This window comes from Dermacentor silvarum, chromosome 4 (assembly GCF_013339745.2).
Source record: "Dermacentor silvarum isolate Dsil-2018 chromosome 4, BIME_Dsil_1.4, whole genome shotgun sequence".
NCBI lineage: Eukaryota > Metazoa > Arthropoda > Arachnida > Ixodida > Ixodidae > Dermacentor > Dermacentor silvarum.
In genome coordinates, this window is record NC_051157.2 from 18,986,823 (window position 1) to 19,002,956 (window position 16,134).

Genomic DNA, 16,134 nt, shown 5'->3' on the forward strand with positions numbered 1-16,134 from the left:
TATCTAATTAGGCGGAATGCAAAAAATAATCTGAGTATCTCCAAGCGACGACAAACAACATTACGTTGGTTCGGTCCAGCTACGTGGCATTTGCATATTTTTAATGTTTGGCCCAAGTTACGTGAAACACCTTGTATATTACTCTATCAGGGTACAAACACGTGTCAGGTATATTTAACTGGAACAATGAGGAGTTTGCGATAAACTGTAACAGAACGAACGTTCCACTTGTTAGGGCTCTTTCGAAAGAGCCGAACCTATCTTTTAGGCTCACCTTACTACTACTATTCGCTGATCTTCCTTCAGTACGGGCGGTGCCACTTTGCATTTCCTCTTACTCTTGCGTGGGTTATCGGAAATATTAGGATTAAAATTTCCAACTATATTCGTCGTTTAGAGACTGGCTTCATGCCTGGCAAATGTGCTTCAGAAATTTAATGTATATGCCCGTCGTTGCATATATGCCCAGTGATGTGCTTGACCAGTCTTCTTGTGATACAAGTTTTGCGATACAAGAAAGCGGCGACTTTTTATTCCGCCAGTGGCAATTGCAAAAATAATCACAATGTACTACCGTGCACAAGTCTAATAATGAGTCCACACGCAAAAGTTTCTTCAATTGCCTTCATGTAAATGAGCATTAGGTTCTACCCTGCCCGGATGAACGGTGTATATAGCGCGTCGCGAGCTCAAACCAAGCATACCAGCGTGTCCCATCTGAAACACAACTGTTCAATTTCTCCGCTCTTGTTTGAATTTTCCCTTTGGGTTTTCATTTGCACACGACACCACCGCGATCGACGCTAGCCCTTTCGTACGACAGAGCCACGCTATATGCTGCCAACATTTAGCGAGCCTTTTCTGGTTTTGCCCCCCTTGGCGCGTTTCGAAGTCCGGTCAGACGTCGCAGAAGTGTGCTATATATGCGTAGCGCGCGAGACAAAAGCCCCCAATCTCTGCGGCGTGTACACGCGTACACTCAGCAGAAACGTCAGCGAAATCAGGAAAAGAAAGGAACCGACAGCCGACGTGGTGTCGAGAGCCAGTCTTTTGTTTGCTCGCCACCATGCGGTGTCTCTTGCGGAGGGACACAAGGACGAGAGCGGGTTGCTGCGGCGGCAACGTATACATACAGCGGTCACGACGCACCGTCGCGAAATGTGAAAGAAAGCCAGGAAGCGGCGTTCCTCTTCTGCCTCACTAATTCTGTGCAGCGTTTGCACAAACATATATAGGTTCAGGGACGATGGAAGAGCTTGGCAGATAAGACGATAGGGGCAACGGCTACCTTTTCACCACTGCACCGTCCAGTCATCCCGGCGAGCTTAGAAGGGTGAGCTGCATTCTGTTTACCCAACGGGACCTAGCGCTAGATTAACGTAGGCGCTGTGGTTTCTGCATTACCAGCTCTCACCTACGATATAAGAGGAAAAGGCAATAAAAACATACTCATAAATAATGACACTCATCTCGTTGCCTTTTTGCGTCTTCGTCTGTGTGAAGGTCTTAGCAGCGCAACAAGCAGCTTCTTCGTGATGTATTTATTGCGTAATACCCCAAATTCAAGCTATTTTGAGCAAATGTGACCATTTCGAATCGCTTTATCGGAAACCATACCATACGCACAAGTGGGAGAGGAGCTGAGGGAACGTGGCCTAGAAGACAAAGGCTGTTTTCACAGTCCGAATAATACCTCTGTCGCAGCAGCAAAGCTGGCTCTATGAGGTGTAGTCCGCCAACCCTGGAGCCCTATAATTTCCTGATCCGGCTATTCTTGGACAAGACTACCGATACTGGAGTAAGCAAACGAAGGGGCTGGATTCAATGAGCTACATTTACACTTAAAAGCGCTGCCTGATCAAATGGCGCCAATTGCCCAAAACAATCAGCATATAGCCAAGGCACCGTTCAATCGCAGGGCGTTCGGACGTGCGATTTCGGCTTTACGACGCTCGGTCCCTAATTGGCCGACGCAAGAGCTATAGTATCCGACAGCGCTGCATGCTTATAGCGAAAATAAGCGCTTACAAAACGATACAGCTGTTCTTTGCCGCCATTCTTTTGACGGGAGAGAAAGGTATAGAGTGTGTCGCGCGTCACTGTTCCTCGATGACGAACCGCTGTCGTGACCGATGACCCGAGAAGAAGCCTCGACGGCGAGGGAAAACGAAAGTGCCCTGTACGCAGGAAGGAGTGATCGGAGGGACCGCGTTCCATGCTGCCCGCTTACTCGGCTTTTCGCATCGGAGTGCACTTACGCAAGAAGCCACCAGCGGGCCGACGCAAGCACACATCCTTTGGTGTGGGAGTCCGATGTTTGTGTTTCTATACGAGGGGAACGCCTGAAGGAATACTACGAGCTTGAGTAAATTTGCGGATGATGATGATGCAAGAGGAAACGCGCACGCCGTCAGCCGTGTATGCACATACAGGTGTTGCACGTTTACCGAAAAAGGTGCCGTCATCATCGCAGAAAGTTCCCGCTGTACCTGTACATAAAAATAAAAAAAAATAAGAAAACAACAAAACGTGACATTTGTGAAACATTCCAACATAAATGTATCAACTTTGGTGATCGACGATATCCGACATGTGTCCAAAGCTTAGTGACCTTTCAGCCTCATGTGAATTGCTCCCCCACCCCCGCATTTTTGTTGCAGACGAAAATTCATCACCGACACCGGTATTTAATTGTTGTCATAAGTTGCAAAGGTATGCTTTCAATAAGCATTGTCACAATTCCGGAGCTCCAAGCTTGGTGGTGCGCTGTTGCGCCTCTCTAAGCGGTGGTGCGTCTCAAGCTCGTTGCTCAACCCCCGTATTCAGAAATGCATCTTAACTTGAAGCCCATGCTTGACTTGACCTAAATGACGTCTCGTATGAGCATGCCCAAGACGCCCATCACGTTTCCTTCGGCGCGTTCACAACAGGCGTCATTTAGATCAACTTTAGTAATTGCCGCAATGCGCAATTTCCGAGACTTGAAAGGCCTGCCGGCAGTTCGATAACTGCCATCCTGGCGGGCAAGACACGACACAAACGCCAGTCTCGACACCAAGCGCCTGCCGTCAGAGTTCACTGGCTGGCCTTTTCCAAGTGTTCCCATGATGCACATTGTTTTCTACATGAACGATTTATAGAGCAAACGCAAAGAAAGAGACGTAGGCAAGCACAGGAACGGAGGCAAGCACATCGCTGTATTTGTCTATATACGCTATAAGCTTGTGGGCGCAGCAACGCGTGCCCCACGGCCTTTGCTCGAGCGTTCGTGACGACCCTCATATAGGCTTCGGCTTTGCTCCGCTCGTTCACATTCCCTGTCAGCTTATAGCGATCTCGCTGGGCCGAATTCATCACGCACTGCTGTCTGCATATGAAGCGGACTTTTTGAGATTTCAAGGAACGAGCAGTGAGGCATAAAGTGTGCCTTGCGGTACATGCCGTACGTATACGTGCCGTGAGCCACGGCACAGAATAGATACCGACAGAGACGGTATCGTTACGCGACCGCCCTTTGAAGTCGAGTCCCCACGGCGCCACGTCCCATGACCAAGCTCACACCTTGCGTCGCCCGCTGGGAATACGCAAACCTCAGCCACCAAGACAATAAAAGCGTGAGTGTGATGTTTGTGCTGTCACAACAGGCCGGAAAATTAACAGCGGCGCTTGATCCATCCTACCGTAAACAACTCAGAACGTTGACTCTGAATGTGGGACACGGTGACCTGGCGAGGCTTAGAAAAAAAAGAGGAGGAGGAGGACGAGGAGGAGGAGAGGGCAAGCCGTCCCACTACAGCAGGCACGCGCAACACCGCGCAGGGTAGTCCCGCAGGGCGGACCGGCGGAGTTGACAAAGGTGACGGGGTCAACGTAACGCCGGCTTCACTCGTGTAAACACGAAAGTGGGTTCGTGGACACTGACTCTCTCTTCCGGTTGTCGCGTTGTCAAAGTGGTGGTGCCCCTTCCATTAAGGCGTCATTTGAGAGAAATGTTAGGAAAGACTCGACTCGGCACAGATATAAAAATGGACCTTAAAGGAATATCGGGCCTAGTTGGTTAGTCATGTTAAGTTGACTGCGGAAAACTACTGAGATGCAGGAGATGCGACGCATTAAATACCATTAAAGTGAGACATGTTTATTTTAAAAAGGATGAACAATGGTTACTGGAGGCTTCGCTATATGCCAAGCTTCTGCGACTACACGCGAACATCATTTTCCTCTTTTATCCGTCGCCCAACGTAGCGTAGCAATATGCTGAGTTGGAGAATATAAATGAGTATATTAAACGTTGAGAATGGTAAATCATGCGCATATTAGGTTTCGAAAATAGCGTTTTTATATATACTGTTTAAACCGTCATTTCTTCGCTCTCGTTATTCGCATCGTTTTCCGCAAAAGACCTCTCAAAGGCGACAGGATGGGTGGCTGTAGGTCCTGGAGTAGGCGTCCCAGTGAAGACAGTTGACCTTAATCGTCGTCGTCTGCAGCCATCGAAATCTCAAACTGCTGATTTCCCAAGACAAGCTGAATTTAACTACCACCTCCTTATTCATGCACCGCTGCCACCATTGCAGCACAATGTCGATGTATATCTCAGACGTGCACTCGTAGGCGTCACCCCCCCCCCCCCCCCCCAAATCTCTTTTACCTCCCTAACCTTCGCGCTTTACAACTCATAACGTATACCCCCTTATAATCCAGAAACTGACATCAGTCTATGGTATAAACTTATTCCACGATCTTTGAATTTGCTTGCTTGTGTCTGAAAGGCACTCTGATTGCTCGAACACTGCCTTATCGCCGGGGCTAATTGCTGTCTTAATTATTGCGCGCTTGAAGAAAGTTGGATCACTTATGCAGTCAGTGAATATTGGAGTTTCAGGCATGCTCAATTGTGGCGAGAGCATCACCAACGGCGGGTGCTTTCTGACGAAGCCGCAGTTTCTGGCGTTCGTGAGAAATTACTTCAAAGCTTATCGTCAGGCCTTAATTCTTGCGTATAGGACTTATTTTATTGGTTGATCCTGACACACAGGGGCCGCATGCGCAAAGCTATTCGTTCGTAAGTGCCATTTGCCATTGGTCAGCCGCCTCCGCTAACAGTATGTCCAGCGTCAGGATTGGCTGGAATTTTCTCTAATGAAAAATTCCACCATAAGAGCTTTTTCGCGAATACGGGCCCAGAATACGTGCCTGAGTAAGCAGACTTTCACAGCGTTAAAGCAACAATATAATATAGATAGCTACGGCGACAAAACAGAGGAAATGACAAGTACATCGCACGTATACTACGCTGCTGAAACCCTCTCGGCCACATATTTGGCATTTTTATTGTGTTATGCGCCTATATCCAAAGACATCGGGTATACTGTCGATGAAGACGATGCCATGGTCTAGCGCGCGCTTTCTACAGCCTGGTTCCGCACTTGTTCACTAGAATGAGTGATTAAACGTCTTTATCAAACAATAAATGTACAAAAGGAAACTATAAAAAAAGAATAATAAAGCAAGCTTACACGTGGCCCCAGGGCCTATAGACTTATAATAAATTCATGAATAATGAAACTAAGAAGGCTTGATCAGACGAGCTTGCGTGTATATATTTTTTTAAATACATTTTACTTCCGTGTCTGCTACCAGGTAAACAGTATGTAATTCATTTATTTCTATATTTTAATTTATGTGTGGTTATTTTTGTGTAATGTTTGTGCCTATTTCTTTGAGAGTGTCTTCGTTATTCTTGCACTTCAGCGTAGTCCTTCTGTCTTTCTTTTCCTTGGCTGCGGGACTCTTCAGGTGTCCACCGACAGGTGAGTACGTAAGTCCACGGCCTATCTTTTGCGATTCCTTCTCGTTAAATAATAAAACTATAACAACAGCCATGAGGTGCTCGTAAGAGAGAGCACAGCTAGCTGTCCTCGCTGTAACCAAGTCCATTAGTCCCCCCCCCCCCCCCTTTCTCTTCCCCACTCGGGCACGTAGAGGTCAAACCAGGGACATTTACCTCATAAGGGCAAGCAGTCGACGCTGCGCTCACGACCGTTGCAGTCGAGATAAAATTTGTCAGAGCCGACTAAAGTAGTCGCTCGCCTAAAAAGCGCAAATTGCGAACCCAGGAAGAAATGCAGCCTTCTCAAGGACGTCAAAACGCGGAAGAAGGCTCCGAAGATACACTTTTCAAGTCGGCAAGTCTCATTAGGGCCGGGACCTCTGTTGCGTTGAGAACAGTGTTGAGGAATGGACGCCCCCATTCCATTCCAATTCCATTCCGGGGAATTAGAACTTGCCGCAACTCCGTACCTTTCGATTCCTCGGATTGAAAAAAAAATTTGCCTATTCCCACTCCGGGAATGGCCGGGCAGTTGAATTCCATTCCTGTAATTCCTCAACGTAAGATAGACATCTTGATAGTTGTATCGACTTACCGATGAACGCACCATAAAGCTGATGTCATCAGACGCGTTAAGAACTCAAAAGTGCGCCAAACACATTACCAAGGTCGAGCGATAGTAGCTTGATAACATATCTGGTGCAGTACAACCACCCTACTAATTCCCACAGGGGCAGTTCTCCCGCTATCTACATTATTTGCATGACCACGTTTTAACGGCTTGTGATGTTTTAATATTGTTTAAGTTTTAATGTGTTAATGCTAAAATGACGACATAGCAGTTTTGTCACGCGTCTAGAGAGGTCGTGAATATGGAGAAAACTAAGATTTGGTAGATGGGCAACAGAACCTACCAGATCTGCTGGTATTAGTTGGAACAGTGCACTACTCGAGCACCTTGTCCTGGGGTTTCTTGGGCGCGAATCGTCGCGTCGGGGCTGGGGGAGGCACCGCCGTGGCCGCAGCTATGCGGGCTCTCCTGCTTCGGCTGGCTTTTCGAACGAATGCTTTCAAAAGTTTATTCTCTCTCTCTCTCTCTCTCTCTCTATATATATATATATATATATATATATATATATATATATATGTGTATATATGGAGGGAGAGGGCGCACAGTTCATCGCGTACGCCTGTGTGCTGTGCTGACCTGCAGACCTTCGTCGACAGAGTTTTGGGCAAAGGCAGCCGTGTGTGTAGACAGGTGGGACAGTATTGCAAAAGGGTCGGGGGGGGGGGGGGGGGGGGGAGTACGAGGTGAGACGGCGCGCAAGCCGGTATGCGAAAGCTTGCAGCGTCAATACGCATCATAACTTATAGAAGCGCTTTTTCTAATATGCGTCCGAGTTGCCGACGGCGACAGAAGCAAAAAATGTCAAATGAAGAGAGACTCGATGACCACGAGAAGGCGCGTGTGAAACGGTGGTGTTGATGAGAAGCGCTGCCCGTGGGCAGCGCGTGCGAAGGGACACACCTGTAGCGCTGCACTGCCGATCCGGGCAGCATTGCATGTGTAGCGTGCGTTGGAAAATGTGGCCCGGCTATTACTAACTGATTGAACAAGCGTGGTGTGAGCGCGCACAAACAAACATGAATAGATCACACTGAATGACTGCAGACAACGACCGTCAAAACTCTGGCAGCAAGCGGACACGCCGCAGCGGCGAAGGTACGTGCGGTCTATCGCTTCAACGGAAACTGAGCGGCGAATGCACGGCGCATAAAGGTCAGAGCCGTGTGGAGATAAGAGACGGTGCGGACGAGCGACGAGCGCGGTTGTTGGCAGAGTAGAAGTGCCCCCCCCCCCCCCCCCCCCCGCTCCCTCCGGCGCTGGCTTCCCGCTTCCTTGCTTGCGCGTGGGAGATGGAGTGCGATCGCTCTCCGTGATAGCGCGCGTCCCCGCACGCTTCCGCTCGGGCATACGGCACGCGGCGAAGATTTTATATATAGGGAACCTCACGGCGACGGCGACGCCGACGCCGACGACGACGCCGACGGCAGAAATCCGGTTGAAGTGTCCATATAATTGCTATCGCAATAAAACAAAGTGAAGGGAGAGGAGACAGCAAGCGGCCAGGACGAAGGCGCCGCCGAGGTAAGGCGTAAGGGGTGCGGAGTATGCCGCCGCCGTAGTTCCGCACGACGGATACCAACGGCATAGAGCCGCGGTTACACGAAGAATCGAGACAAACTTCGGAGCAACTCAGTCTATAAAGACAGAATTGTGGTAGGCGCGTTGCTTCTAAATGTACCGTCCTTGTAATCAGCCAAGCCATGTTAAGAATACTGCTTTATTGTTAAATTCGAGGGTCTGACTTACTAATGTTTGAACGTGGGCTGGTTGGTTCTTCGGCATTTTTTGACAAAAACAGCGCGTAGACGAAAAAGCGTTCCATTTTCGGTAAAAGGCGTAATTTCATTCCAATTCCATTCCGGGCAAAATGCGCCTAATTCCATTCCCATTCCATTCCGGGGTCGCGAAAATGTGGAATGATTCCGCAGTCATGCCAATTCCGGAGTGGTAACTCCGCAACACTGGTTGAGAGACGGCCTTTTACATCAGGTTCGAATAAACGTCGTCTCGTGAGAAATTCGTGTTTGTGGAGAGAAGCCCAAAGATAGGTAATAGAACGGTTCATTGATAATAGCGGTGTTACTTGAAGGCCTCAGCCATTTGTACTTTACGGGATCGCTTGATGCAAGTCACTCATGGAACACGTGCAACCTCGTGCAAAAATCCAGAGACCACATGCAGCCGATTGCAATCTACGTAAGTTAGGAGTTGACTGTGTGAACACCATGTGTTAATCATCGATCTGTATACATCATCGGTTGCAAAAATAGCACGCATATGGGGAAACGTCAAACCAAACAAGATCACAGCCGTGGGTTAGGTGCTAGCGTAGTTTTGAAAGGAATGCAGGGAGGTAAGCTTTCATAATATCTACACCTGACAATGCTTCATAAGGGACGTGGAACAGAAGTTCGATTACGGTTGCGTCAGTCAACAGTGGGTCTTATGCACGTAATGATAGTGACAGATCTACGAAAGGTGGCAGTAGTAGTAGTCGGTCTCAAAGCGACGTGCCCAATGTTCCGGATTTCTCTCATGATGCACTGCCTGAAGAAGTGAAGCTTTCGCTGGAGTGCAGGCTTCACGCCTTCAATTTGCAATCAAATTTGCGACCGTACACGTATACTGAGCGCTCTATCTGGTCAGCAGCACCAACTTCATGACAAATTTATATGAACATGATTGCTACAAATGGGGTTCAAGTATTGTGGAAATTATTCCTCAGGAAAATATCAATTGTGAATATAGCACCCAACGATTTGCGCGTAGCGGCTTCCTTTACGAAAACGCAGAACCAAACCATATCAACGATATCTGCAATGGTATTCACAACCTGTACAGAGCAGTACACATCTCTCGTGCCCGGCGGTTAAGGTCAGTTGCGAGCACTCCTGAGGCGAAAAGGTGCCGTGACTATGCGACAATCGCGTAGAACAGTAAAAGCCACGAGGTTATTCACCATGCAGAGGAATTTCATTCGTGGACAGAAGTGAGTGCATGTGTCCGCATGTCAGAAAGAAAGACATGACATGTTTGCTAGCACTTGTGACAGGGAGAAAATATCGAAACATATCTTGCAGTTCATGCACGCTCGTCTTCTAATTTCAGCGTCAGTGACTGTCGCTCCCTGTGTGACGCGGCGGCGAACGATCAACGGGATAGCACCACGTTTGTGTTCACCGACCAGACTCGGTCATAGTTGTGTATGGAAGCCTTTCGCACGACAACGCTGGGAGGTCATTTTACGACCGAAACTCACAAGACATGCACCACGAGCGCGGTGGAAACAGCCGCAGCACCTAAACGCGAGCGCTTTACTTGAAACAGTCAGCACACATCGTCATGTACCATACATGCGCATCACTCATTACGCGCTGGCACGACCCGTCGTCTTTCCAACAGCTGATCACGCGTTGCCCATTTTGCAAACGGAGGGTAGCGCCTGCGGGGACGCCCTGCGTGCCCGTTCACCCCAACGGGGACGAGACGCTCACCTTGCCAACGAAGCCTGTGACCCCTGTGATGAGGACGGTGCTGCGGTCGAAGAACCGCGCGAGTCCGGGTTCCAGCGGTTGCCCTGCCGTTTCACTCATTCCAGTCATTGCGCGCTGGTCTGGCGGTGGACGGTGGAGGCGCCGCTAGGAGTCGCGGTTGTTGTTCGGGGCCCTCGCAGGTCCGCCGGGGAACCTCAGCCGCCGGGACTGGGATGCCCGCCGGGGGGCATGGTGACGAGGGCCCTCGACTGATCAGCGCACTCAGCTGCAAGGGACGCGCTGTGGATGCAGGCACCGCCGTCGGCGCTGCAGCTCACAGAAGAAGAAGAAAACGCCGAGCCAATGGAACGGCCCGCCATGATCGTCGTCTTCCTCACCGCACGTTTGCTGGCCGAAAAGTGCATATCCCCCTTAATTAGTGGGTGCGAGCCATGATAAAGGATCATCATCATCATCATCAAGTGTCGCTGTAATGCTTTTATTTATTTCGATTCTCTTCCGATTACCTAGGAGGCAAAAGTGATGCTGTTATGTCTGTGGGAACGCAGGGAAGTGGGTAGATACTTCACATTGACATCCTTCTCAAAGCTCTAGGAGACCTTGAAAACGCATCTGGCGACAGCTGTTCCGTTTGTCACAACGGTTTAGTCTGTACTGGAACAACGTGTAATAAAATGTTCTTGCTATGTTTTCATACCAGATGTTTCAGCTATCACTGTTCCCAAAAATTATTCAAAAAGGGAATTCGAGACTGGCCGTGATTCGAGACTGGCCACGATTCACAGCAGGGACGGACAAAAGGAAAATACCTGACGGATCATTTAGTAGCCTAATTGCAAGAAATTCTATCGGCCGAACCGAGGCTGGCTCGGAAGCCGAAGCTGGCTGATGATGATGACGGCTTCACACTATGGCTCATACCCACACTGGGGAATTGGCTAAGAATTGTCTGCATGAACTTCTACTTAATGTATTGAAGTTTTACATATTCGATTAAAAATGTAAAAAGAAGAAATGAAAAAAAGGAAATATTAAAAAATTATTCGTTTAGTTGATTGTATAAAAGCACAAACTCGGGAGCCATTTCGTTGTCATCATCAAGAGCTCCGTCGTTGTCTCACGCCATGAGTTGGTCACATGCTTTCGTCAGTGGTTGACTTGTCGTCAGGCTACTATGAGATAAATTATTGACGCACTGCAGCTGCTGCGTGCTTACGTCTCTTGCGAGAACAGTGGTTGGAATAGGTGGATAGAAAAATGACGATATCGTCAGCTAGTGACTTCCGGTTCGAGGGTTAGCGCTTCTGTTGCTTCGTTCAGCCTTGTCAACAGTTTCTACAGTGCGATTTCCCGCTGTTCGTAAAAAAAGAAAAAAAAAAGAAAAAAGAAAAAAAAACCACGCTTCAGCAACGTGATTATGGTTGGCTGCTCGGCATTAGGGTGCGCGAACTCTTCCGTGAAAGGAAAAAAAAAAATGTTTCGTTTTCCATGGAATGAAGCGCAGAAACGTAAATGGGCAGTTGCCGTCAAACGAGCGACCGTGTACGGCGAGCTGTGGGTACCGAACCTAGGAGCCAGAATATGTGAAGATCATTTCGTCACAGGCAAGTGTTTTGGCGAATAACTTCGTCTACTAACGTTCTAGTACGAATACCCCCTTTTTAACAATCAGTTAAATACACACAGGTGCACCCAGCAAGGATCCTCAGCACATTGATTATGTGCCGTCTTTATTCCGGTACAACGAAAAGGCAACTGAGGCTGCACGAAAGAGGGAGGAGAGGTAACGTCAACATAATTCGTGCACTTTTCAGATACCTAAATCAGTGCTTTCTCTCTGCAGTTATACACGACATGCGTCTCTTGAGAAAAAGAACGGGAGACTGCGAAGGCACAGCAGCCGATGACATGGCGCGCGCTGGGCACCGCTGCAGACAAAACAGCGGACGAAGCGATCGACTGCACCGTTTGTTATGGGAAGCGTCAGAAACAGCCACTTATTAGGTTGACTTATCAGATATTAAAAACTACTTCTTAAGTAAACGAACGTTTATTTGTGCTATATAAACGTTATATGACTATTTGACGCGACACAAACACGTTACGGCATGAAATGCCTGCCACCTAAAAATACACGTGTCTAAGGGCGCCAACATAAGTACGAAGGAGCGATAGCTCACACCTACGTTTTGGAACTGTCCAACGGTGCTTGCACCGTGGTTTTTCACCAAAGATCCGCAGTATATATATAAAAAAAAAAACAAAGCGCGTGAAGCATGGGCATGAAGTGACGGCGGTATAGACGGCGTCGTGGTCTCAAACCGGAAGTTGTAACAGAACACGCCGTACCCCACAATCCCTTGCGACAACCGAGATTTTGCTATCCACCTATTGTCAACGCTACAGAGAAATTTCTGGTTATGCTGAGTTGGAATGGCACCTGCCGCTCACCATCCGCCAAAAAGCACCGTGGAGTACGGGCGCACAGTTAGCAGCACAACACACTAAGCAACCACGGCGAGTTAACGCTGCTTATGAAGCGACGCCAGCCTTAAGCCAACGCTTGGTATTTGGCGGCGAGAAGTTAAATGACAACCATGTGAAATTATTGGAAAATTTTATTCTATTCAATCGCTCATTTATATTGTATGTATATTTTCATTCGGAAAGACAGCACTCCATGGCTGCATCCACTTATACCGAGACGCAGCAGGGTTTCCCCGGGCTTGTTGCATGCAAGATGAAATCGGTTTCCCCAATGTCGATCAACAGCTTTTTTAATTTATTCGTAGCTTAACAAAAGCCTTACTTCGAGAGCACCTAGTTCAATCAATCAATCAACCTTTAATATGAATGTAACAGTAGTGATACATAAGAGATTATGCAGAACGAGGTCCCAAAGTTACAATCCACTGGCGAGATCTCCTATATTAATGCAGTGAAGATGTATCATAGCGAACAAATTATCAAGACTGAAATCAAGGTGTTAGCAGTTACAAGGACAGCGTTAAAAATTTCAGTGGTTGGTATGAAAATTATTGTGTAACATAATCTAAGTACATCGTAAACGATAATTTTTGTTTCCGAAATCCGCGGAATCAATTTTGTTGAGATTTGTTGCACCCAAAAGAAAATATCGTAAAATAAGGAGCCTGCACCGATTGTTGGGAGCAGCCTTTTTATACGGGGCATGCCGTTGTTCTTTTTTATCGGAATTGCCGAAGTTAGAAATAAAAATTAAATTATCCATTTATTACAACTCTCCTAACTAAGTAATACAATTAAAAGATATCACACTTAGATCTGTAAACTCTATCTAATGGCGCATCTAAAGCCGCCAAAATTGCTGTTATACACCGTTCTGAACAATAAAATGAATTTATGAATACATATTTTGCAAAACTCACCTAAGCAATATAGCGATTTAACGTGAGTACACGAACAAATACGTCCTATTTGTCCGCTTTACCCGTTCTAACAGGTAACTTTCACACAAGAGAGAGATAACTACTTTAAGCGCAGCCTTAACTAAGTTGTAAACTTTGTGCTTCAATTGAACGTTAAATTTACAATTTAGGTGATTTTTGCGTAATTTGAAATCTTACAGCAATTCTGCTTGACGCATTCGGTATAATATAACTTTTTTTTCTTGTAAACAAATTTCGTCCGATTTGGTCAAGCTGTTATATTTAACCAGATAAGTTTTGCCTTTCACATCCTTACAAATAGGGAATATCTAACTTTGTATAAAACATTGCAGACGACTTTCCCATGGTTTGGTCCGGTACTTGTATCTACAGGTGGATTGTCTTGGATGTTACCATATTCAAATATACGGAAATACGTGGCGAAGTAAAAACAGCGAAATACTGGATAAAATTTGGCACTCCGAAAGAAAGATAAAATGTGTTGCATCATGTGCACTTTCGTGTTCACCAGCAGTATTAATTGCTTGACCCGATTAAAAATGGTAAAGAGAAGGATGGAAGGAAATTACTGCTGGCCACACTGTAACAGTGTCTAAAGATTGGCCGCTGGCGCTTGGACTGTGGCCAAAAAAAAAAAAAAGCACCCCGCCCCCCGCTCTCCACCATGAGGCAATCCTGGATCCTCCCCTAGATTTGAGCAACGCAAGAATGCATCCATCCTTCGCAAGTGTGCGTTAGAAAGTGTTTCCAAGACACGAAGGTATAGTGACATGAATATGAGGTGACACTGATGTAATTGCTGATTATAGCGCCGCTTAGAAAAACAATGAAAACGACGAAGGCACAGGCAGGTGAAGTCGCCAATGAGTAAAACGGGCACGTCCTTGGTTAACCTCCCTACCTTTCCGTTTTAGTCTCTATATCAATGAGTAAATGCGATGAGAATAAGGATCGTGTAAGTTGTGTGGCAAACGATTTTAGCTTGAAAACGCGTCTAGTTAGACCGACTGCTATGGTTATGAAATATCCTACAGTGCCTTCGTATGCGTCCTATATTTGTATTTTGCGCTCAGCACGCCCATACATGCGTTCGGTGTCGTTTTCGACTCTTTTAAACAAATTTTACCGCACCGCAGTTGCACGCACCACTGGTGAAAGATGTTAAGGAGCCTGTTGAAGAAATGACGCAAGTGATGACGCACGGCAGAAGTCGAGGCCCAGCGACGCCTGACGTAGGAGGCGGATGTATGACGATGCTTCTTAAATCACACTTGAATACAGGGTTTGTCCGAAAATTAATGTCAGTGATTATATTGTGAAGCGACTATACGCCGCAGCGCGTTAGGACCGGTTAGTATTAGTAACCGCTAGGACCGCTTAGGGGGGAGTTTGTTTACGCACACGCGGTCGCTCTATCGTCTGCTACCATCTGGAGAGTAAGGACAGACTTTTCCGTGAATCTCGTTTTTATTTCCCGTGCAAGCCGCAATGCAGCGCTCGTTGGAAGAAAGGATTGCCTTCAAGATTTGTGTGAAACTCAGCAAGTCCGCAGTGGAAATATTTCCTATGATGAAGACTATACCTCTGGTGATAATTGTTTGTCAGACCGTCGTCTACCAGTGGCGCTTGAAAACTCCCATGAAAGGACATCATTTCGGGACAGTTTACTAAGTCAAAGAGGCTTGCACCAAGGCTCGAAAATACATTCCGGAGGAGGCCTCACGTGATGCCTTCGATGCCTGGAAATCTCACAGGAAGCGATGTATCGACGCAGGAGGAGCCCATTTTGAAACCTTTTAATGTGTTGTACTCATCTGATCAATAACTTTTTTTTAATTCGACTCACTGACATTACTTTTCGGACATACCCTGTAAAACTTGGCATCCGATTAAGTACTTTATTTTTTATCCCGTCACGATGGGCAACAGCGCAGCGTATGTATACAGTACGGGTTGTGGAGACATTCTGCCGCGAATTTCGCGACGACCGCGTAAAGACCCTCGTGTGCTGCATACATTAAGCCCACTGAAGAACAATCCGCAGTCGTAATTTTTGGACAGAGAACGTCTCCATATGCGCGTACCACATCCATTATGCATATAACGAAAGGCGCGTCCATTGAACAGAGGAACTAGCTCATAGTTTGTCAATGCGTAGGAAGAATCAGTAAGACCGCTTTGAGGCCGACGCACGTAAGATGCCAAGAAAGGCAACACGAGCCTTGCTGCAACTTCTGAAGCATATGCTGGCTTCAATGTCCGTTAGTAGGCGTCATATGCACGCCCACGTGAGCGTGCGAACAGGTGTACGCTCCATCTTTTCTTCTATCGCCCTTCAAACGTTGACCTCCCTAAAGACGTTCTTATGGCTTTGTTTATACTACGGTTTATCTGCCACGTTATGAGCTCAAATTTCGAAGCAATCATATTTTCCTAAACGCAGAAGGCAATAAGACTGCCCACATGAACTGGTTTTGGCACGTAAGACCCCAGAAAGAAGACTGTGCACATGCATAATCGCTGCGAATTCTGGCGCTTATGACGCAATATTCCGTTGATCATGATCAGTTTGCAAAGTCACAAAGCCGCTTCAACCCAGAAGAACGAAGTTTAGACAAATTTATGTACTACCCACCATTCCCATGCTGGCTGAGCCGCATTGCTTGCAGTTCCTGTGCCCTTCAAAAAATTTTGTTAAAAACTCCATGGTGATAACATAGCCTCCGATATCTGGCCCGATCTGTCAAG

General features: G+C 47.1%; 2 protein-coding genes across 4 annotated transcripts in view; one reads left to right on the forward strand and one right to left on the reverse strand.

Moving 5' to 3' along the window:
• The window catches only part of LOC119449568 (putative fatty acyl-CoA reductase CG5065), an 81,366-nt gene extending 71,139 nt beyond the window's left edge, over positions 1 to 10,227 (reverse strand). The window contains exon 1 of one of the 2 annotated variants that reach the window (XM_037712760.2): positions 9,959 to 10,227. In XM_037712760.2, the coding sequence (XP_037568688.1) occupies positions 9,959 to 10,066 (108 nt within the window). In that variant the 5' untranslated portion in view covers positions 10,067 to 10,227. The remainder of the gene's footprint in view (positions 1 to 9,958) is intronic. The other variant, XM_037712762.2, reaches the window with a different exon arrangement.
• LOC119449570 (U-limacoditoxin(8)-Dv66) overlaps positions 1 to 16,134 on the forward strand; it is a 57,870-nt gene that overhangs the window by 17,132 nt on the left and 24,604 nt on the right. Inside the window, exon 1 of one of the 2 annotated variants that reach the window (XM_049665313.1) lies at positions 1,310 to 1,333. The exons of the other annotated variant lie outside the window; for it this stretch is intronic. The gene's annotated coding sequence lies outside the window, so the exon portion shown is untranslated. Of the gene's footprint in view, positions 1 to 1,309; positions 1,334 to 16,134 lie in introns of those variants that run through there. 2 annotated transcript variants of the gene reach the window in all.